General features: G+C 56.5%; 2 protein-coding genes across 2 annotated transcripts in view; one reads left to right on the plus strand and one right to left on the minus strand.

Annotated features, from left to right (window-relative positions):
• The window catches only part of MLPH (melanophilin), a 52,212-nt gene extending 37,132 nt beyond the window's left edge, over positions 1-15,080 (plus strand). The window contains exons 12-13 of the mRNA XM_028497178.1: positions 14,214-14,346; positions 14,849-15,080. Coding sequence (XP_028352979.1) covers positions 14,214-14,346; positions 14,849-15,012 — 297 coding nt within the window. The 3' untranslated portion in view covers positions 15,013-15,080. The remainder of the gene's footprint in view (positions 1-14,213; positions 14,347-14,848) is intronic.
• Positions 15,081-21,105: 6,025 nt separating this feature from the next.
• RAB17 (RAB17, member RAS oncogene family) overlaps positions 21,106-23,012 on the minus strand; it is a 21,297-nt gene continuing 19,390 nt past the window's right edge. Inside the window, exons 5-6 of the mRNA XM_007114089.2 lie at positions 21,497-21,590; positions 21,106-21,218 (exon numbers count right to left, since the gene is read on the minus strand). Coding sequence (XP_007114151.1) covers positions 21,106-21,218; positions 21,497-21,590 — 207 coding nt within the window. The remainder of the gene's footprint in view (positions 21,219-21,496; positions 21,591-23,012) is intronic.

The raw sequence follows: 23,012 nt of genomic DNA on the forward strand, positions 1-23,012 counted from the left end.
ACCTGCAAGCGGGAGCAAGTGAGCGTTTGCTCAAAGCCCGGGTGCAGGCGCAGACCGCCTGCTGGACGGGCGGGGCCCAGCTGGCGCTGCCACTCACCGCGCTGGGGTCCAGGAGGCCGCTTGCCATCGGTCCGCAGAGGAGGTCCAAGTCCTGCCCCAGCTCGGACAGTCTGGCAGTCAGGGACACGTCTGGGTGTCTGTGTGGCTCATCCAGCTTGAAGGGGAGCCCCCTGGGAGCCCCTCCACAGCTGCCTTGAGCGCAGTAATCGGGTCTCCCCTCCCTTAGCACGGCTTTGTGCTTCAGAGGGACCGGTGTATCGGATCCTCAGAACAGCGCCTTTTGCAGAGGAGGGAACAGGGCCCCGAGCGCGAGGCAGCCTCCCTTGTGATCCTCTGATACTCGCCAAAGTGACTCTGGGTCAGCTTTAACTTTGCTCTCTCGAGCGGCTGGGTGTTTGTGTTCAGTGGTAACTGAAAGAGGTGAACCAATGATGCCCAAGCGCCTTTGATACGAAGAGACTGTGGACACAGCCCCACCCATGGTTTACAGATTCTGCATCACGAGCTCCATTCGCGTTTCCACTGAGCCTGTAGCACCACAGTCACCGCAGAGACCATGTCATCGACGGGCTGGCCCGTGGCAGCTCCAGCGCGCTTTTCAGAATCAGCATCTGAGTTGATCTGAATGACCAGGCTTCAGGTTGTGCTGGGATTTGCAGAAAAGATGGCTCTGAAACTCCTTCTCGTAATGAAAGCGGCTTGAAATAGCTCCTAATTCAAAGCTGAAAATGATTAAAAGATTCCAGTAAGCAAAAGAGCATCAATCCTTGTTTCCGTACACCCCTCCTTATTCACAGCGTAAACTAAAGTCAGCGTGAGGGCCTAGCGTCAGGGAAGAAGCAGTCCTGGCTGGCCTGCAGCGCTGCCCTGGGTGTGATGTAACAGGCATGTGAGGCCCTGTGCCCCGGAACCTTAGTGGCCACTTAGCTCCGTTGCTATAACTTGAGTTCAGAGAGCGTCCAACCTGGAAACCCACTGGTCCCTCTTTCAGAAGGCCTCTCGCTGGGGTCTCCGATTAGGGTCAGGGCTACACTCACTCTTTCGTTCTCTGGGCAGCACTGCAGAGGCCCCGGACGGTGTGCTTGGCCCAGGGACCCGCACTCATCTTGTGGGCAGCGGCCGGGGTGCCGGGGATGTGAATTCTCCCAGCTCCTGCGCTGGTTCCCCAGCCCCTCTCGGCCCCTTGACGTCGATCTCCTCTCCGTCCCCATCAGGTCCCACGGCTTTAGGCACCTGTGGCCGGATTGCAGCCCAGACGCCCCGAGGTCCCCACCACAGACCAGCTGCCTCTTCCTCTGGCATCTCAAAGCCCACCCATCCTCCTGAACCCCGATCTTACCCCCAAACCCTGCTGCATCCACCCAGGTCAACTCCGTCCTCCCAGGGGCCCCGGCCAAGGCTTTACCCTCTCTTTAACCTCACATTCTGTCGGGAAAAGCTGGCCGCTCTGACTTCTGCGCATGCCCCAACCCTTGCGTTCCATCGGCGGCTGTGTCCCTTATTTGGGGTATATTTTTATGCCAAAGATGTCCACTCGGTTATTTCCAGGATGTCAGGTCTGGCTCCACATGCCTCACACCCCCTGTCACCTCAGTACCCTCGTCGTGCTTATCTTACAACCCTGTGGTGTTGCGTGGATGCTGTGCTTTTATTTCCAGCGTTACGAGTGGTGCAGCGTGTTATTGCTCTCTTGAGACGGTCGTTGTGACTTGAGGACTCGTGTCCCCTGGGAGTCCTGGCTGCCCTGTCAGCCATGCCTCAACAGCCCAGGGCATCAGGATGGTCACCGTGAACCCCGCTGCCGGCCCCCTTTGCCTTCTCCTTTGAGCCCCTGGGAGCCTTGAGAGGAGACAGCTCCCCAGCCTGGGGTCCACAGGCCCGTGGGTTTGGAGCAACGATGTCCAGGCAGGGCAGCCCTTCTCTTTTCTCCAAAGCTCCTCTGCCCTCGCTGCCTCCCGAGGCCGCCCACTCCAGCGGTCCAGGCCAGGTCAGCGAGTCTGGCCAGGCCCATATGTTTCCTTGTGTCTGTGGTTGCGTTTGCGCTACAGACCCGAATATTTCCTGTCTGGTTCTTTATGGAAAGTCTGTGCCGACCCCCGGTCCCGGCTGCGGACCCCACAGATGCGGGAATGCCTTGACCTTGGGCTCGCAAGCGTTGGCAAGGATCGTCCCCAGGCAGTGCCGAGCAGCGTGGAAGGACCAGACGATGTTTGTCTCCTTTACCTTCACCCCAATCTCCCTCCACCCCGGCCGCTGCCACCACTGCCCCAAACCTTCCATCCCAAGCGGCTCTCGGCCTCCCTGAGGGCCCTTCTCAAAGCCTAGGATTGTGTGCTCTCTTACTCAATAGTTTCTGCAGATTTTGTTTGGTGGAAGGAGCCAGCACCTCACATTAACTCACCATCTTGGCAAAAACCGAGGACGCTGTGTCTCGGAATCGGGCACCGCCCACAGCCTGACCTCGGGCCCTGCGGCTGCTTGAACAGATTACTACAGCCTGGGCTGCTTAAAACAGCAGAAATGTGCTCTCTCACAGAGGCCAGAAGTCCAAAATCAAGGTGTGTGCAGGGCCGCACTCCTTCCAGAAGCTCTAGGAGAAACTGTCCTTTGCCTCTTCCAGGTTCTCGGGGCTCCAGTGGTCTGAGGCTTGTGGCCACATCCCTCCAATCTCCACCTCCACCTCCACACGTTCTTCTGTCTTCTCTGTGTCGTCTCCTTCCTCTGCCTTTCTCTCACAAGGACACTTGTCGTTGGATTTAGGGCCCAGCTGGATTCTCCAGGACAATCCCCTCCTCTCGAGATCTTTACCCCAGTTACCCGAGCAAAGCCCCTGTTCCACATGAGGTCACGTTCTCAGGTTCCGGGAGTTGGGGTGGCGACGTAAGTTTCAGGAGCCACCTTTCAACCCACTGGTGTCACATTAGGAAATCTTTTGTTTACAGAAACCAGCCAGTGGAACCCCCTTCCAGACCCCCAGAAAGAGAGTATGGGGCAAACAGGATGGGCGCCCTGCCCGTCGGGGCTCAGCCTCCACAGAGACCGTGGGACTCCGCCCGCAGCCTGGCCACGCTCACACCTCACCCCTGAGAGCTGGGGGGCCCGGACACCCGCCCTCCGCCGTTCCGCCCCGGTGGCATTGCCTGCCTCGCCTTGTCCCCCAGCCCTCGTGGAAATCTCCCTCGAGTTCTTTCCTTCCCTCCCCCAGTAGCAGGAGTGGTGCCAGTTTAGGGAAGGAGGTCTGTGCCCGGGCGGCGAGTGGCCGTGACCGGACACCCGGGGCCCAGCGCCCGGACGCAGTGGAAATGCTTCAGGATGAAGAGCCAGGCCCGTGACCTCACTGAGCAGTCATGCGAGCCCAAGGTCAAGGCAGTCCCGCACCTGTGGCATCCGCAGCGGCCCGGGCACCACCCCGGCAAGGGACACACCGCCACCAGACTGCAGGTTCCCAGCGGGGACGCTGGTGGCAGCAGCCACAGCCGTGCACCCCTCCCATCTGGCCTTCGGAAGCAGGGCTGACCTGTGGAGGCTGAGGGAGCCCCAGAGCTCTTGTTTTTTTCTGGGATGTGGGAGGCATCCTGATGACAAGGACTGCTGAGCACATAAAAAAGTAATCAGAAAAACTAGAGACGTGACCTATTCAGAGCCCAAGCCACTAAAGGGGTCACGAGCTCTAATCCGCACAACGGCCCTGCAAGGTGGGTGCCATCAGCTTGCCTTCTGAATGAAAAAACAGAAATTCCACAAAGGTCGTAAGACTTGCCCAAGCTAGTGGCGCGAAGGCAGATCCAGACTCAGGAGTACAGGAACACCAGAGGGGATGCCTTTTCTGCCGTGTGACGGTGTCCAATAAATTGCAGATTTCCCCCCACCCCCCGTGCCTTCCCCAGGACATCGTCACGTGACTGGCGTGCTCTCCCTCAGTCCTCGGGGCCCCTCCTCACAGCAGCCTCACCGCCCCCAGCCCCGGCAGACTCTTGAGAGGACACTTACTCACCACCCTGGCTCTTCGTCCCTAATCCAGGCTCTCGCGGGGCTGGTGGTTGTGTCTTTTTGGACCCTGTGTAAAAGCTACAGGGTTTGGGGTGAGAGCAGACCAGCGGTGGTGTTTGTTCATGGATGCTATTGAAAAAATAAATGAAAAACTGAGATAATATAAAAAGTAGAATTTAAATGACATGTAACGTATGTAAACATTCATATGCAAAGGACCAAGGATTGAAAGGTGCAGGGGAAAGGTCAGGTGGAAGGTTCTGGGCGCACCTTGGACCCCTGCTGGTGCCAGCTTCTCTGGGGACCGAGGGGCCTCTGGCCAGGGCCCAAGTGGATGGGGGTCCCTAGGGCTCCTGCTGTGCAGCACAGATGGATGCGGACCTGAGGATAGGTGGTGGGCCTGGCTCCACCCCCGTCCTTCCAAGAGGTGACAGATGTGAGGACAAGGACAGTGACACAGTGATGGCACATGGACAGTCTAAGGCAGAGCAGGACCGGAGTTCACCAGGCAGAGCGAGGGAGGCTGTAATTTCAAAGGGCTCCCAAACTGCCCACTTTCTGCTGGCTTTGCCGTGGGTGACGCTGTTGGCTTAGTCCAGACAGAGCCCCGAGGGTCATCCCCGAGATGAGGGAGGGGGCTTCCTTTGGAGTCAAACAGGCACAGGAACAGAGCCAAGCCCGTGTCCCCAAGAGCTGACATGGCGAAGAGTCTCCTGCCCCCTCTGAGTAGGACACTTCCTGACTTGCTATCCAATCTCTCACTCAAAGCCAAGGCTCACAGCCCAATCCAAAAATCTGCAGAAGACTTAAATAGACATTTCTCCAAAGAAGACATACAGGTGGCCAACAGGCACAGGAAAAGATGCTCAACATCGCTAATCATTAGAGAAATGCAAATCAAAACTACAGTGAGGTATCACCTCACACCAGTCAGAATGGCCATCATCAAAAAACCTACCATCAATAAACGCTAGAGAGGGTGTGGAGAAAAGGGAACCCTCTTGCACCGTTGGTGGGAATGTAAACTGGTGCAGCCACTATGGGGAACAGTCAGGAGGTTTCTTAAAAAACTAAAAATAGAACTACCATATGACCCCGCAATCCCACTCCTGGGCATACATCCAGACAAGATGAAAACTCTAATTCGAAAAGATACATGCACCCCTATGTTCACAGCAGCACTAGTTACAATAGCCAAGACATGGAATCAGCCTAGATGTCCATTGACAGAGGAATAGATAAAGAAGATGTGGTATATATATATATACATACGTACAGTGAAATATTAGTCATAAAAAGGATGAAATAATGTCATTCTCAGCAACATGGGTGGACCTAGAGATTATCATACTAAGTGAAGTAAGCCAGACAGAGAAAGACAAATGCCATGTGGAATCTAGAAAAAATGATACAAATGAACTTACTTACAAAACAGAAAGAGACTCAGAGACATAGAAATCAAAGTTCTGGTTACCAAGGGGGCAAGGGATAAATTAGGAGTATGTGATTAACAGATATACACTACTATATATAAAACAGATAAACAACAAGGACCTACTGCCTAGCACAGGGAACTATATTCAATATTTTGTAATAACCTATAACGGAAAAGATATATATATATGTGTGTGTGTGTATATATATCTGAATCACTTTACTGTACCCCTAAAACTAACACAATATTGTAAATCAATTATACTGCAATTAAAAAAAAAACCCACAAGGTTCAACTCCAAAGTGCTTTGCTGGGTGTCAGGCACCCCTGTATTTCCAGGAGACACAGAAGCCACACTGGCAGCTGTGTTTCTGGCTCCCAGGGCATCTAATAAGAGGGGATTTTTCATCTAATTCCCAATAGTCTTTATAAATTCCACTGCTTGAGAGAATTCTCCAGAGTTCCTTTTTCTACCGGATGGCCATTCCAGAGGCATCTCTCCTGGGAGCGGAACACAGGTCAGGGACCGGTGGCCCTGGTGTACAGAGAGCCGTACCCCTGCTTCCAACCAGGGGGCGAGAGAAGCCAGTGACTTCACTGTGACCGCGGGGGGACATGAGAGACACTATTTAAACAGTATTTAAAATACTTCTCCAGAGTCTTTTTCTCTGGCAGTGTCCTTAACGTGGAAAAGAGAAAAAGCGTTAGGAGGGGTTGAATGCAGGAATCTACCAAAGACCTTTCACAGTTAAAGGCGGGCTGTGAGTAGGCAGCACAAATTGTTCTGCTCAGATACCCTAGCCTCCAGCACCCAGGTCGCCAAAGGACGCCCAGTCTCCTGCAAGTCCTTAGGGAAGAGTGACTTCACAGGTCACCTCCCTGGTGTCATCAACTTCAAGCCAACCAGGAGTTAAAGAGCTGCAGTGCCACAATTTTATAGCAAACCTTCGTCTCAGAAAGTTCCAAGCACTTTCACTTCTCAGCAGCAGTATGAGGAAGAAGCTGCTTGGCTGGGGGCCTAGTAACCCGTCGGTGAAGGGGCTCTAGGAATCTTCGTGCTTGGCCTCTGCCAGCCAGGCATTCGGTGTCAGCTTGCTGGCTGGAGCCAGGTAATCTTTCAGCCTACTCACAATGCCCGCATCTCCAAAGTTATCTTTATGGAGGATTTTTATTACCCAGGAGATGTCTTTATGCTTTACTGGGAAGAAAACAGAAAAAGTAGATAAGCTAAAAAAATAAGGTAAGGAAAGAAAAAGTCAGAATCCTCTCTCAACCAGCAACCTCGTTCATTCCTCCGGACATCCATTCACATATTAACTTTTAGCCAAGACTCCTGCAGGTTAATTTAAGGGTCAGTAGGCGAAGTCCATTCCAGAAGTTACCTGACAGCTATGGCTTCTCGGGAAAGGGCCAGCCTGAGGAATCTTATGCTGCCAGATTCCCCTGAAAACACCTACAGCAAAGTCTGCCCAGAGGCAGCCTTTTGGGTAAATAAACAAGCCAACCCCACAAGCCCCTCCACACGTGCAGCTCAGTGGCACCTGGGCTCAGAATCCCAAGGAAATAGTCACACTGGAGAAAGGAGTACTTTGCTACATCACCACAAGCACAGCAGTCTGTGATGGTTAATTTTATGCGTCATCTTGGCCTGGCTGTGGAGTCCAGATGTTTAGTCAGACACCAGCCTAGATGCTGCTGTGAAGGTGATTTTCAGGCGAGATTAACAGAGGACCCGCCATAATGTGGGTGGGCCTCGTCTAATCAGTTGAAGCCCTTAAGAGGAAAAAGAGGGAGGTTCCCAAGGAAGAGGGAATTCTGCAGAGTACGTTGGGACTCGAGTGGCAAAATCAACTCTTCCCTCGTCTCCAGGCTGCCGGCTGCCCTGAGGATTTCAGACTTGCCAGGCCCAAAGTCACATGAGGCTATTCCATAAAATCCCTCTCTCTCCCTTTCTCTTTCTCCTTGAAAACGCACACACGCACACACACACACACACGCACACACACACACACGCGCACGCGCACCTTATTGGTTCTGTTTCTCTGCAGAACCCTGATTAATACACAGCTCTTACATACATAACGTTTCTCACATCATCATTGCATCTGAAGCTTGGAAACCAGTTGACTGGGAGCCATGAGCAAGGCGCTGCTGCAGACCCCAAACGCAGGGTCAGGTCCCCGGAGCCACTGCCTCTTGGAGAAGGAAGGGACCCCCACTGCTGGCCACCCACCTCTCAATATAACTTCATCTCACTCAGGCCTCGGGACCTCACTTTCCGCATGACTCAGACTTCAAAAACAGCTTTCAAATTTACAGATGAGTGCTTTAACATTTTCTCAAGAATTTGGATTTTCAGAAGCCATCTACCTCAGAAACAACTGAATACTCCACTCACCAGGGCTCTTCTGCAGCTAGACCTCAGATAGGACAGTGTCTTTCCAGGGGTCCAGAGGAATCCCGTGTTTAAGAAACACACAGGCCAGGGCTTCCCTGGTGGTGCAGTGGTTGAGAGCCCGCCTGCCGATGCAGGGGACGCGGGTTTGTGCCCCCGTCCGGGAAGATCCCACGTGCCGCGGAGCGGCTGGGCCCGTGGGCCGTGGCCGCTGAGCCTGCGCGTCCGGAGCCTGTGCTCCACAACGGGAGAGGCCACAGCAGTGAGAAGCCCGTGTACCGGAAAAAAAAAAAGAAAAGAAACACACAGGCCAAAGCCACAAAGACTCTAGTTTCTTCTAGGAACAGGGGCCAGAAAGAAACATGTCATCAGTCACTCAGACACGTTTATGGAGCACTGCATATTTTCCCATGGCTGCCATAACAAAGGACGACAAGCAAGGTGGCTTAGAACAACAAAAATTCATTGTCTCACAGGTCAAGAGAGCAAGTCCAAACTCAAGGTATCGGCAGGCTTGGTTCCTTCCGGAGGCTGCCAGGGGAGATGGCCCCGTGCTTCTCCCCCAGCTTCAGGTGCTTCTGGCAGCCCTTGACGTTGTGCCTGGTCTTGTGGCTGCATATGCCTCCTATCTCTGCCTCAGAATCCACATCGCCTCTTCCCTTGTGTGTCTCTGCTTGTCTGTCCTCTTCTCATCACGACACCAGTGATTGGATTTAGGGCCCGCTTTACACCAGAATGATCTCGTCTTAACAACTTACACCTGCAAGGACCCTATTTCCAAATAATGTCGCATCTGAGGTTCCGGGTGGACACGAATTTGGGAGGACCCTATTCAAACCCCTACAGAGCAGCATTAGGTCCAAAAGCCAAAACAAAAACCAACCATCATCCATTACCGGGTAGATTACCCGGTAATCTACCAAGTGAGTGTGTAAGCTCAAAGATCTCAAAACTGTGACTTCCACCCCAAAGACTGGGGTTCTCCTAACTATGCTGAGGACACGGGGGTCTCCTCCACGTGGCTCTTCCAGTGCAGGAGCGTCATCCGCTCACAGCAGCCTGGTGCACCCGGAGCCTCCTCTCAGGACGGAGGTTAGGGCAGGGGCCAGGGCGGCTCGGGTCAGCCATGCCCTTGTGACCTCTCAGAGCGTCCCTCTTGACCATGAGCCGTTCATCGCGCATTTCAGGAGGTGAGTCTCCACCCCCGCCCCTGTCTCTCCGGCCCAGATTCTGACTGTAGCCCTGCAGCGGCCACAGCTCATGGCTCGAGACACAAGAGCGAGCAGGGTGATGTGTGTCCCGGGTGCCGGGCAGTGAGGGATGGACCGAGCCTGCTGAGAAGCCCTCCGCTGGACCAGCGGGGAGCGGGCCACTGGATCCATCCATGTATGCCTCACAGACACCCCACGTGGGGTCCCAGGAGCCAGGCTGACATCTCTCCCCAAAGATCTGAGGCCTCGCTGTGTGCAGAGCATTGTTCACCCACACCTGTCAGAAATAACTTCCAGCTAGAGACGCAGACCAGGGAGCAGCAGACTGTGGCTCCCGGGGTTCTCGTAAATAACGTCTTGCAGGAGCGCCCCGGGGCTCGGGGGCTCCTGGCCGAGCAGTAGAGGATCTCACTTGCATTGGCTCTGCCTGCTGCCGTCCCAGCACCTCCAGCTCTCAAAGGGCCCCTCGGCAATTCTGGGCCCTCTTACGGCTGCCGCCAGAGACCACGGGGGACATCATTCCCCTCTGTCAGCAGCGCGGAGCCGAGAGCCGTGGGCGCAGGGCTGGAGCAACGCCGCACTGTCGACCAAAGTCATCAGTCGACAGTCTGTACTGGGAATAGGAAAGAGCTCTATCTGAGCCAAGCTGAGGGCTACAGCCCGGAAGCCAGCCTCCCAGACACCTCTGAGGACTGCTCTGGGGGAGCGTGGTTCTCCCCACAGCTGTGTATCTTGTCAGAACCAAAAACATTAACGTTAAACAAGTCAGGGATACATTCTTTCAAAGTTTAAAAAAAAAAAAAAACAGACCAGCAGGTACACAGCGAGCCAGCACGGCCTTGGCCCTGGGAAGGGAGCCTTATCATCAAAGGAGGGCCCGCACCGGCATCCCAGGAAGGGAGGCATTTCATCTTTACTTTTAATGTGGACATTCTTTACTCCCGGTCAGCGCGCCCTTTTCTTTAATGATTACAGCAGACGTACAATGTATGTTTGCTGGGCCACAAACAGGCTGTTCTAGTTAACGTACAATTCAAGTTAACACACGTATAAGCCAGAACGACTCCCCCAGACCTCAATATGTGACCATTTCTTTTATCAGCACCAACCCGCACTGAGACGAAGCTGCTTGGCTGAAAGAGAAGGATTCACTACCCCACGCACACACTCACGCACACATACACACACCACACACGCGCACACACACCACACACGTGCACACTCACACACATGCACGCACTCACACGTGCACACACGCGTGCACACAAATGCTTACGCGCGCACACACGTATGCACACATACACACACCACATGCACACACCACACATGCGCACACACACCACACACACGCATACTCACACACATGCACACACTCCCGCGCGCACACACATGCACGCACACACTCGCGCGCACACGTATGCACACGTGCACACTCGCGCACGCACAGACACACACGCACATACACACGCACGCACGCGCACTCACACACACGCACACACACCATACACGTGCACACTCACACACATGCACGCACTCACACGTGCACACACGCGTGCACACAAATGCTCACGCACGCACACACGTATGCACACATACACACACCACATGCACACACCACACATGCACACACACACCACACACACGCATACTCACACATGCACACACTCTCGCGCGCGCACACACACACGTGCACACGCGCGCACTCACACACACACGCACACACACACGCGCGCACACACACTCACGCAGGCTCCCACGACGGTGCCCAGGAAGCTGCCTCCAGCTGCTGTGGTCTCACAGTGTCCACCGCCCCTGAGGCCCAGGTGCTGTGAACACATCTGCAGGGAGAGGACCCCCCTCGAGACGGGACCACACCTCACGTCAGTGCTTCTCCACCATCAGCACTCCTCACGAGAGCCACTCTGACCGCCGCGGACGCTGAGCTCCCCCGGGCATTCTGACAGAATCCATCCCAGTGGCCTCAGCCTGCAGCCCGGGGTAGAAGCCACCCGCCACGCTCCTCATACACTCCCCCTCGCCAGCGGCCCCCGACTCCAGACTTCTGGGAACCCACCACCCATGTAACCTCCATCACCAGGAATGGGCAGCCGTGGCAGGAAGGAGAAGCGGCCGTGACTGAGCCTCTGGGGTCCAGGCACTGCTCTGGAACTTTCCTCGAAGTCTGACGGAGGCTCAGGAAGGGCCGTGTGGCCCCTGCGCACGTCCAGGGAGAGCAACCCGGGAGGTGTCCCCCCCAGGACAGGATCCTTGAGGCAATGCACAACGGCGCTTAAATGACCTTTGCTGTAACCTATGATTATTCAGTACACGAGTGAGTTCGGTTCTGAGGGCCAAGCGAAATGGAGAACAATGTCCAGTTATTTAAAATAGCATAAGTATACAGCTTTTTTAACAACTTGAGGACATGGTTGTTAAATGAAAAGAGTCCGATGAATCTACCCAGAAAGTATGTGAAAAGCCCACGAGAAGGAAATATATCGCATGTGATAAATGGCTGGATTCCCTGACATGATGGATGGGCTTTTTTCTAGCTTTCTGTATGTGCTAAATTCTTTCCAAATGTACATAAATAGCTTTTATAATAAAAATAAACTTGTTTATTATTTATTTTACAATGGAAATACATGTATCTGTTTTATAATAATAATAAACGTGTTTATTTTAAACAGTGATTATGACAACTCTGGAAAAGCCTAGAAAAAATAATTTTTCGGTGATCGGAACAGGACGAAAGTGGTCTGCATGTAATGAATGGGGCTATGAAAAGCCACGTAGGTGCCTGGGAAGGGTTATGTCGCTCGGTTGTGATGGCCTCGGGTGACTTGTCCCTTCGCCTTTGCATTGGAAACTGGGACTTGAAGGAGGAGGGAGACAGCCGCAGGGTCCGCTCTGCGCCAGCCGTCGCGCGGCCGCGAGCACCCAGGCTGGTGGCCCCGACTGCAACTGCCCGAAGCCTGAAGGAGGAAGGCTAATGTGTTTTAAAACCACTCAGCCCAAATGAAATTATATAACCCAGGAAGGGACACATCACATCGCTGATGAGATTTAAAAAAAAAAAAAAAAATAGAAGAAAGAAAAGAAAACAACTCTCTCCTGATGCCGCCCAGTGAGGGAGGCGGGCGGGGAGGGACGGGTGGGTGTCAGGTCGGCCGCTTCCTCCCGGGGCTATAAAAGGGGGGAGCTGGCTGCCACCTGGGTCACTGCTCCTGGTCACAGCACTTGCCAGCCTCGTGGGAACCTCGGTGAGTAGCTCCCAGGGTGCTGGAGAGGGTGGGGGTCCCTGACACCCCACCCTCCTCTGTCAACCTTCCCCCCGCATCCGGGCAGGGGTCAGTCCTGGCAGCCAGGACCAGCACTGGCGGGGACAGAAGGGGCAGCCACCGCACGGCTTGTGCATCTGAGGGCCACGCCGGCCTGCCGGGGCCCCGGTGCACAAGGCCGTCCGTGGTGGGGACAAAAGGTGAAGCCGTCCAGGCAACTCTGCTGGGAACGCAGACCGGAAATCCCGCCGGCCAGGCGACAGCCAAGCTCCACCTCTCAGGAGGCAGGTCCTTCCCCTGCTATCAGGTGCTGTCGGGGTTCTCCTAAGACGCCCTTCATCCAGCGAGGGGGGAGCCCAGGGGGAGGAGCAAACACCCCAGTGTCTCTGGCTGCATCTCTTTATTACTCTTTTTTTTTTTTTTTCTGGCTGCGGGGATCTTAGTTCCCCGACCCGGGATGGAACCCGGGCGCCAGCAGTGAGAGCGCCGAGTCCACGCATCGGACCGCCAGGGAGGGCCCTTTATTACGCTGCTTTGATGATGGCACCTCCACTCGGTGGAGTCCCCCTGCCACTGAGTGTGAGACACCCCAACACGTCCCTGGAAAGGAAAGGGGTGGGCATCTTAAATCCCTTGGATGGAGAGCACTTTCGGGGGGCTGGAAAGCCAAGGTCGGCGGAGGGGTCCTCCCTGAAACAGGCAGCCTCTCTGGCGTCTTCTGCGGGTTCCTGAAGTGCCAAGGGGGTGGGCGGGGGGGAGCCAGCCCCATGAGCTGGGGGCACCTGCGGAAGGAGTTGCCAGGTCTGCGGGATGGACGCTGTTCAGGGCCTCAGCCCCGGCAAGGAGAGAAGAGGGTTTTCTGGGTGTCTCTGTTGCCCACAGCACCCTCTCCCCCAACACCGGGACTGGGGGTGTCCTGCCGCATGAGGACAGGTCCCACCTGCTGCAGGTTGATCTCGGAGACTCAGCGGCTGGGATCTGGGGTCGTGGGGCAAGTGAGAGCTCTTGGGAAGGATGGAAGATGATGACACTTCTAGAGCGCCCGGCTGGCGGCTGACGTCCTCCCGCCGGCACGGGGCGGGACGGAACCGGGCGGAGGGAGGGAAAGAACCCTGCACCAGGGTCCCGGGCCCTGAGCGTGGTCCAGGCTCAGCATCCCCCCGGCTCCCCTCCCTGGGCAGGTCTGAGGTTGGGCCGCACCCCGTCCGCCTCTGCAGCGACCCTGGCTCCTCCGGGCAGCTCCCCACCAACCCGCTCACCTCCGCCCTCCCTGCCGAGGCCTGGTGTGCACACCCACCGTGGTGCGGAGCCCTCCCGCACTCCTGGTTCCCTGACACAGACAGGCAGACAGAAGGGGGCAGTTCCAAGAGAGCCCCGCTCTCTACATCCACAGCTCACGTCCCTCCCGGCTTCCTTCTGATGACAGAGGGTCCTTGCAAACATGACTGAGCACGGCAGAGGCCACCACACACGTGGGCACCTCATTTAGTGCTCACTGCACGGAGGAGAGGGTGGGGTCCCCAGGGGAGCAAAGGGACTGTGCAGAGAGCCAGGTTACCTGCTACCTCAATGCTCGCTGCCATCCCAGCAGAGCAGAGAAACGCACAGCAGAGCACAGCTGCCTGCACACGCGTGTGACCCCACGCCCACCCCTCACGTACACAGGGGCGTGAAAACACACGCACACCCTGTCGTACACAGGCGCACGCGCGCACTCGCAGACACACACGCTCACGCACACGGGCACGTCCGCCCTGACGTGCACAGCGCTCGCGGTATCTGAGGGTCCCAGCTTTGTGCGCACGCGCGCTCACGCGCTCTCACCTTTACCCCCGCCCCAGGCCGCGCCCTCCCGTGTGGGACCCCAGCTCGAGCGGGCCTCTCAAGGAGCCAGAGGGATGAAGGCACCGGGGGCCTGGCTCCTGTGCCTGCTGCTGCTGGGCCTGGCCCACCCGCACTCCATGGAGCTCCGCAGTGAGTGCCCGGACCCCTGGCCTGCCCTCCCAGCCCTCCGCCCCGGGGTCACGGTTGGGGCCTGGCCGCCTCCTGAGCTGGGGCACCGTCCTTGCTAAGTGCCCCAGGGCTGGGGGCCCGGCCCCCTGCTCACCAGACCTCTCCCCACAGGGTCCCTGACCCCTGCTCCCAAGGGCCCCTGCCCGACGTTCGGGGGAGGGGTTCACTCCTCGCCACCAGGGCAGCCTGGGACTGAGGCCACTTTGCCCATGGGAACGGGCTTGTGGGGACGGGAGGGGAAGGGGCAGTTCGTCCTGGTGTGAGTTTGAATTCCATTTCCCGAAGCCATCGCACCCCCCAGAAACGGCCTGGCCGGGCCCTCTGGGCACCCCTCCTGCGCGGGCGGGTCCCAGCACGGCCTGGCGACTGGGCAGCAGTGAGCTGAGCGCGTGCACTGGGCCCTGCCACCGCGGTTGCACACACCAGGGCACGTGCATTCACACACTGTTCTCTCTCTTTCCAGCCCCCGACATCAATCCTGCCTGGTACACGGGCCGTGGAATCCGGCCTGTGGGCCGCTTTGGCCGGAGGAGAGCGGCCCTGGGGGATGGACCAAAGCCTGGCCTCCAGCGCCCGCCCGCCTGCTTCCCCCTGGCAGGAGGCGCTGAGCCCTCCCAGGGTGGCTGACAGCTCAGCTCCTCCAGGAATAACCCCAGGAGCCTGCCTCCAGCCCCCCGCCCCCTCCTCCACAGGCTATGTCCCCTTCAGTCCCAATAAAAGCAGCTGGCCTTGTTTACAAGTGTCTGTGTGGGGACAAAGTGGGAGGTGCTTTCCCTAGAGGACCCTTAGAGCCCAGAGGCTCTAGGACTTGTCCAAGGGCGCGCGGCATGGAGTAGGGGGGCTGGGATGTCCTTGGTCGCTGCAGCTCCTGCCGCCCTCCCCCAGGCCGCCCTGGCTGTGCACTGCACGAGGCCGCCACGCAGGAGGCCCCAGAGGAGGGCAGCCCCCCGCCCCCCGGCCTGCCCTGCCCTCTCTCTGCCCCAGGCCTTCTCGCCTCCCGGGGGGAGAAAAAGAAGCACGGGTGGCTTGTTTCCAGTACTCTTAGGTTCAAGTATTTCAACCTCAGCTTGCGTCCCTTTCAAATCGCACGGGGACGTCCCTGTGTCCTGTCTCAGAGGGAGCTCGCTTTGGCATCAGGGAACACACAGCCACTAACTGGGCGACTGAGCCCAGCCGCTAACTTCTTGGAGCCCCGGTTCCCACGCTTGAACCTGGGGCTAGTAACCCCGCCCCCCTCACTCCTGAGCTCGGGTTGGTGCAGCCAGCAAGTGTGGATGCTCTGTGAGCGTAAACCCCCTTCTCCAAGGCGCACCCCCTAGTCCAGCGCTGGGGTGGGGGGCAGGGCAGGTTTAACCAGTTGCTTCTGAACCCAGAGCTCAGGGCCCGTCGGGCATCTGCCCACAGGGTCCCAGGAGCCTGCCTGGACCGCGGGACTCCTCCTGTCCGTCCACACTCAGGAGGGTTCGGGACGCAGAGCAAGCCCGCAGGACCCCAGACACCAGCCACCCCTGCTCCAAAGCAAGGAAGGCGGGTCACACTCACTGGCCAGCTGGAGGAGGCTGAACTGGCCCCGACCACCCAAATGGAGCTGCACCAGGGCTGCCCCCCTTCCCAGCCACAGGGAGGCCAGAGGGAGGCCAGAGGCCAGTCCCCTCCCAGGGGAGAGCTCCCGCAGCGTCGGCACCTCCCCAGGGTGGATGCGCACGGGGGAACGGGAGAGCGGCCAGGTCTGCTTCCAGGGCAGGCAGGTGCTGGGCCAGGGCAGGCAGCGTGGAGAGCCCAGGACAGCAGTTTGGCGGTTCTTCAAAAGTTCAACCTGGAGTTAGCACACGGCCCCTCCCACTCGTGGGTACATACCCCAGAGAGCTGAGAACCGGTGTTCAAATAAATACTTGTACGGAAATGTTCATAGCAGCACAATTCACAAAAGCCAAAAAGGTAGAAACAACCCAATACCCATCGATAGACGAATGGATAACAGAACGTGGTCCGTCCACACAATGGATTATTATTCGGCCATGAAAAGGAGTTCTTTCAAATGCTACCACATGGATGAGCCTTGAAAGCATGACGCAAAGTGAAAGAAGCCAGACACAAAAGGTCCCACAGTGGATGATTCCATTTATATGAAAGGTCCAGAAGAGGCAAATCCATAGAGACGGAAGTAGCTTGGTGGTTGCCAGGCACTGGGGTCTGCTCCACGGGCACAGGCTTTCCTCGTGGGGATGAAAGTGTCTAGGAACTGGCCCGAGGCGGTGAGTGTGCTAAACGCCACTCAATTGTACACTTTAAACAAAAGAGTTCACAGCCCCACATGACACAGACATGGAAACATCAGTGTGATGAAGGGCTCCGGACTCTAGCCACCCAGCGGGTGATACCCCGTCAGGGCAGCCCCAGGAAACCAATACATCTTCTGAGCCCAGAGAAGTAGAGAGTGGAAGATGTTATGTTTTCTACAAATTCTGATCGTGAAAGTTTTCAAACTTACAAGAAATCACAAAAATATTATGATGACATCTAATACTTTGCATTAAATTCTGCAATTATCACTGTATTTACTTTCTCTCACCGCCGCCTCCCCTTCTCTCTCTCTACCGCTTGGAAGTTAAGCTGTAGACATCATATTTTCCCTAGAAATCTCAGCATCTTTCTCCTCAAACTAAGGACAATCTCCTACATAACCACAAAATTATCACCATGCCTAAAACATTTTATAATAATTCCCTAATGTCATCGAGTTTTTAGTCCATTCTCAAAAATCCCCAAATAAGGCAAGAAAATCTTAGTTGTCTTTTCTTTTTTTTTTTTTTGGAAGCCAGGCTCCAATCTAATTTCAAAGTCACCCTTAGTTATTTCTCGTCACTCCCAGATCATCTCATTTTGTCACGACATTGACTTTCACAAAGGCCCGGATGTGTTACCTTGTAGAACGGATCCACACGTGTGACCTGTCGACTGCTCCCCCAAGTGCTGTTACCCTGTTCTTCTTGCCCCCCCGCCCCCCCCCCGCACTGTATTTCCTGTCATCTGAGCAGCGGGTCTAGGGGTAGAACTGGACTCGGTTACCACTGAGGGCATGAACGCTCTGTGTCTGTCCTACGGCATCGTACCTGATGGTGGGCTCTGGGCCCCGCTCTGACCGGTGCCAAGTCTGGCCCTTTACGGAGAGGATCTCTCAACTGTAAAAATCTCTGGGCTCCCCGTCTTGCTCACTATGCGATCCACAGAGGTCCTGGGGACCCACGGCACTAGCCTGTTTCCCAAAGAGCTCACAGCCAGTGAGGTACACCTTACGGAATACCTTCGCTGGGATCAACTGTTACATCGTGGGTTGTACAATGGTGATTCTCTAATTTCTTCCACATGTGTGAGCGGGATTCTTCTAAAGGAGATATTTCTCCTTTGTTCTCCTTTCCTCCCTTTTTTTTTCTTTTTTGTTCAGCAACTTACAAATCATTCTTGATGCTCAAATTGTCCTAAGTTTGGCCAGTGAGACCTTCGAAAACGTTATACCTTTTAAAAGAAAAAGAATGGGGCTTCCCCGGTGGCACAGCGGTTAAGAATCCGCCTGCCGATGCAGGGGACACGGGTTCGAGCCCTGGTCCGGGAAGATCCCACATGCCACGGAGCAACTAAGCCCATGCGCCACAACTACTGAGCCTGCGCTCTAGAGCCCGCGAGCCGTAACTACTGAGCCCGCGCACCACCACTACTGAGCCCACGCGCCTAGAACCTGTGCTCCGCAACAAGAGAAGCCACCGCAATGAGAAGCCCGCGCACCGCAACAAAGAGTAGCCCCTGCTCGCCGCAACTAGAGAGAGCCCGCGCGCAGCAACGAAGACCCAACGCAGGCAAAAATTAAAACAAAAATAATTAATTAATTTTTTTAAAAAGGTACCGAAAAAGAATGGATTCCTGAGTCAGCCCTCTGGGCACAGGGGGCTCTTCCGGGGAAGTTGGAGGAGGCGTTAGAAGCAGAGGGGGGTGGGAAGGGTCACGGCTACAGGCAGGACAGCAGGGTTGCGCCCAGATGCTGCTTCTCGTCCTCTCTGTGCTTCCCGCCTCCATCACGAGCACGCACACTCACGCGCGCGCTCACGTGCGCACGCACGCACGCGCGCGCGCACACACCCCGGCTCAGGAGAAGGGCTGGAGCAGCTTCCCTGGATGCGGGCAGGACGGTGAGCTCACCCACCAGCCTCCTTTGAGCACCTGCAACCCCACGGGCTCATCGCCCCCCAGGCTCTACGCCCACGCCCCCTACCACCACCTCACGGTCCAGGACGGGCTGAGATCAGGTGGGAGAAGCACCGACACAGAGAGAGGCTTCCATAAACGTCTGCGGTGGCTGGGGTGGAGGCTGTTTGTAGAAGAACCTGCCTTTTCTTTACATCACCGGGAGTATCGGCTCCTGTCCTCTCTTGGACGCATATCTGTTGAGTGCCTGGCATGTCCCAGACATCGTGCCAGGCACTGGGAGCCCCACGAGAGGAAGGACAGACAGAACCCCTGCCCTCATGGCAGAGCTCCCCCTTATCTGAATACTAGGTCACCAGGAGGGCTCAGAACTCCCAGGGCTCCAGCCGCACTGCGGACGGATTTAACCAGAGCTTCTGGTGGGTACAGGGGCGCTGCCTGCAAAGGCTCCCAGGTGATTCCACTGCAGGGCTGAGCCCCACCTGCCTCGCGGGGGAGAAGGGGAGGAAAAGGGGCTGTCACATCCGGCGATGGGGAACCCAGCTCCAGGATCACAACGCACCCCATCCCATCTGGGGGGAAGGGAGGGAAGCGTGAAAGGATGCCAGGGGGCAATGAGTCAAAGAATACGTTTTAATAACAAATTCTAGCACAGTGTCACTAGCCTGGCGAGACGGGAGAAAAACAATCAGAAATGTGGGCATCCTACAAATATCATTATTTCCCCACTTCCTAGTTCATCATGGACGGGTCATATACTCCTCTGAAAGCCTTCCTGTCAGCAAAGCAGCACTCAGGACGCAAAGACCAGGGGCGGTGGGGTTTGTCTTCAGCGATGCTGGCGCGCCATCTAGTGGCCAGGGGCCGCCTCAGCCTCCCCGCCACCTCCAAAGTGGGTCCCGCCCTTTGCAGAAGGGATCCCAGCCCCGCTACCCCAGAGTGGGGGAACAGACAGCATGAGGACACAGCCTTACACAGAGGGGCTCACACCTCACGTACTTCACCTACGAGGGAACAGTCGCATGCAAAACTTCACTGCAGTCAGAAACTGCAGGGCACACAGCACCAAGTTGTCAGGTCTCACCTGGAAATTGTCTAGGAAAAAAACCGCGTGAGTGCTTTTGGGACGTCCAGGAGCTCAGCGTCAGTGGGGAGGATGCTTTACATTTGTCTTTCTGTTGATCCTTCCAGTTGATATCGTGAAGCCGCCTTTTTCAGGGGGATGACAATGTCGTCTTCTTTAAAATTTCATACAGAAGGGCCATCGGGCCTCGGCAGGAACGAGGTGAGCACATGATGTGTCATCACCAGAAAGATGTCCTGTGCCGACCTCAGCCACAGCCCGCCGCCTGGGGCCCCTCAGTAGTTACTCACCAGGAGCCCTCCTAGAGGATGTGCGGAACAGACCCCCAGCTTACAAACTCACCGAAGACCACGTGATATAAAGTTAACCCTAAAAATGCATTGCAATAGGCAGTAGGTGCAGACAAACACTGTTTGATTCCACTTACACGAGGTACGTAGAATAGCCAAATTCATAGAGTCAGAAGGTACATTGATAGATTCCAGGGTCGGGGGGGGAGGGGGGGAGGGGCAATGGGGAGTCAGGGTTTAACGGGGACAGAGTTTCCGTTTAAGAAAGTGAAAACTTCAGGAGATGGATGATGGTGAGAACTGCACAGCAACGTGAACGCACTTAGTGCCACCGAACTGTACAGTTGAATGTGGTTAAAATAGTATGTTTTATATTATGTGGCTTTTACCACAATTAAAAAACATCTGGAAAAATAAAAAAGACCACATGATAGAAATCGGTTTACTTTTCGGAGAAAAACTCATACGCGGTACAAGTTGCACCTCGGCTCGAAGTCTGAGTCCTCGCGCGCGTTGCACAAGCACCACTTCGTACTCACAGCAAGGAGCAGAGGGTGGGGGGCCTGACTGCCCCACCCCCATCCCCAGCTGCCCTCTGTCAGGCACCGTCCTTCGGGGGAACCTCACAGAGAGCCAGTGACGATGGACCCAGCCCCCTGATGGTCACGCCGTCTCTCCCTGGCACTGCCCCCTGCAGCTGGGCCTGCTGTCTCCTCTCCCACCTCCCAGGAGCAGGGGGGCCCCAAGCCCCCGGGCAGCCCCCTGCCCAACACCAAGTGCGTGCTGGGTGATTTTCCGATCTTTATTTCCCCTCTGACCATTTCATTCCCCAGTGTCTGGTGGCCAGGCGGCTAAGGGCAGGGTCACGCGCGCCCACCCCCAGGACATCCGGGATTCAGTCGGCATCTGGTGTCTGGGAGCCCTGGACACGGGACCCTCTCCTGAATGATTCCCACCAGCTTGGGAGGTGGTTATTCTAAGGGATGCCCTCTTCCAGAGCCTCTGGGACTCAGGAGCAAGCCAGCGTCGACAGTGAACCAGGATAAGTACCACGATCGACCTGGAGCTGGCGGTGGCTCACGCCGAGGACCAGGGGGTTGGGGGCTGGGGGCATCCTTCCCACGGCCTTTCCTGGAGTGGCCCCTTCTAGCGCGCGCAGCATCTGCCCCGCCCCGGGGGCGTCCCATTCAGAGCCAGCCGCGCATCTCCCTGCTGCCTCTGGCCCTCCTTCTTCTCTTCTCTCTGCAAAAGCTCTCGGGCTGTGGACGACAGAAGGAGAAGGACGTGGCCTGGTTGGAAGGAAAAATCCCCCAACCCCGCCCAGTACTCGCCTTGCACGCGTGGCGTCCCCCCAGGGTCCCACCCTCCCTGACGTTTTCCAGGAAGCAGGAAACTCGGGCCCTTGACTCCTGCCCACTTTCCAGGCCCTGGGGACCTTCTGCTGGGCCCCAGGATGCCGGAGAAGAAGACCTGCTGGAGACCCAGTGATGGTCCCCGCCGCCCCCCCCCGCTCTGGGGTCCGAGGCTGGTCACTCACCGACAGCACTGAAGACTTCCGTCACCTGGTGGTTCAGTTTGGCCGAGGTTTCCATGAACAGCAACCCCTTGCTCTCTGCAAACTCCCTCCCTTCCTGGCGGAAATGGCCACGGAAAGCCCACATTAATCACGAGAAGTTTCCCAAGAACACTTAGACGCCTTCTAACAGGAAGACCCAAGAAACACCGAGAAACAATTGCGCCAGCAGAGAACGTCATTCCTCAGGTTCTGTTTCTGGGGCTCCTAGAGAAGGGGGCCCAGACCAGGGAGCAGGCAGGGAGGGAGGGTGCTCGCCGGCAGGGGAGCCCGGCACCCCCAGCGGGGTCCAAGGATGCTTTCCTTGGCGAGCTTCCCGCCCCTACCACGGCTCTCTGGCACCGGTGGGCTCTGAAACCAAGTGAGGACAGAGGAAACGTGGAAGGGGAGTGGGGACAGCCTGGTGGCAGCCCGGCCCTTCTCTGGGTCCCCCACCACCGTCCCACAAGGGGTCCGGCCTACGTGGAGTGAACGGTGTACGGAGCAAGGGCGTCTGGGAAACACCAGGGCTGCTCGTGTGGCCGAGAAGCGGAGAAGCGTTCGTGGGAAGGCCGCGGTGAAGGAGGACCTGGGGGCCTCCCCGTGCAGGCCCCTCGCTTCCGGACCCTCCCAGGAGGCGCAGTGCTCAGTGCCTGACGCTGAGCCGACCCTGGGGGCTGGGCCGGCCGCGCCCACAGCATGGCACCCAGCGGTGTCTACCCCCCCCCACCCCCAAGCTGGCCCGCAGAGCTCTGCTCTTCACCACCCCCCAGCTAGCTTCTCAGCCCCTTCCCGGACACAGAGGGATGGGGACATTATTACTTGTGTTTTAAAGGACAAGGTGACCTGGTACAGCTGAAGACTCGGTGACTTCAAGTAGCTCATATCTGGGTCACGTGAATGAAACTCAAAATATCCCCCTTTGCCCGCCTAGCTTGGGGGTTCCAGATGGGGTCATTTGAGGGGTTTGTCCTCGGGTCCAGTGAGCCGCTGGCCCCTAAATTGCAGACCCCCAGCCCTCCGTCTGCTAGTTTGTCCTGGAGGCTCCCCAGGACGGGAGCCACGGTTACCTCACCCCCGTGGGATGAGCACATCCAGTGCACAGATCTTGACTCCTAAATTCATTCCCTGACACTAGGAACCAGGGCTCTTTGGGGGAATGATTGATTGCAGGGCTGGGGCCGAGAAAGGACGAGATGAACCTAGAACAACTTGGTGAGCCAGAAAGGAAGGAAGAGCTCAAAGAATAACAGGGCGGGGTGACAGGGCCAGCGGAGGGGAGAGCTCTCAACGGCCAAATGTAGGAGCAGATTTCCCCGAACCAAGAGAAGGGCATTAGCGGGAAAAATGATAAAATCTGAACAAGATCTGTAAAGTCCTTTGAACGTTCGTGTCCTGCTTTGCTTGTTGTTCTGGGCAGACTTTTTTTTTTTTTTTTTTTTCGGTACGCGGGCCTCTCACCGTTGTGGCCTCTCCCGTTGCGGAGCACAGGCTCCGGACG

The sequence above is a fragment of the Physeter macrocephalus genome, chromosome 2 (assembly GCF_002837175.3).
Source record: "Physeter macrocephalus isolate SW-GA chromosome 2, ASM283717v5, whole genome shotgun sequence".
Lineage (NCBI taxonomy): Eukaryota > Metazoa > Chordata > Mammalia > Artiodactyla > Physeteridae > Physeter > Physeter macrocephalus.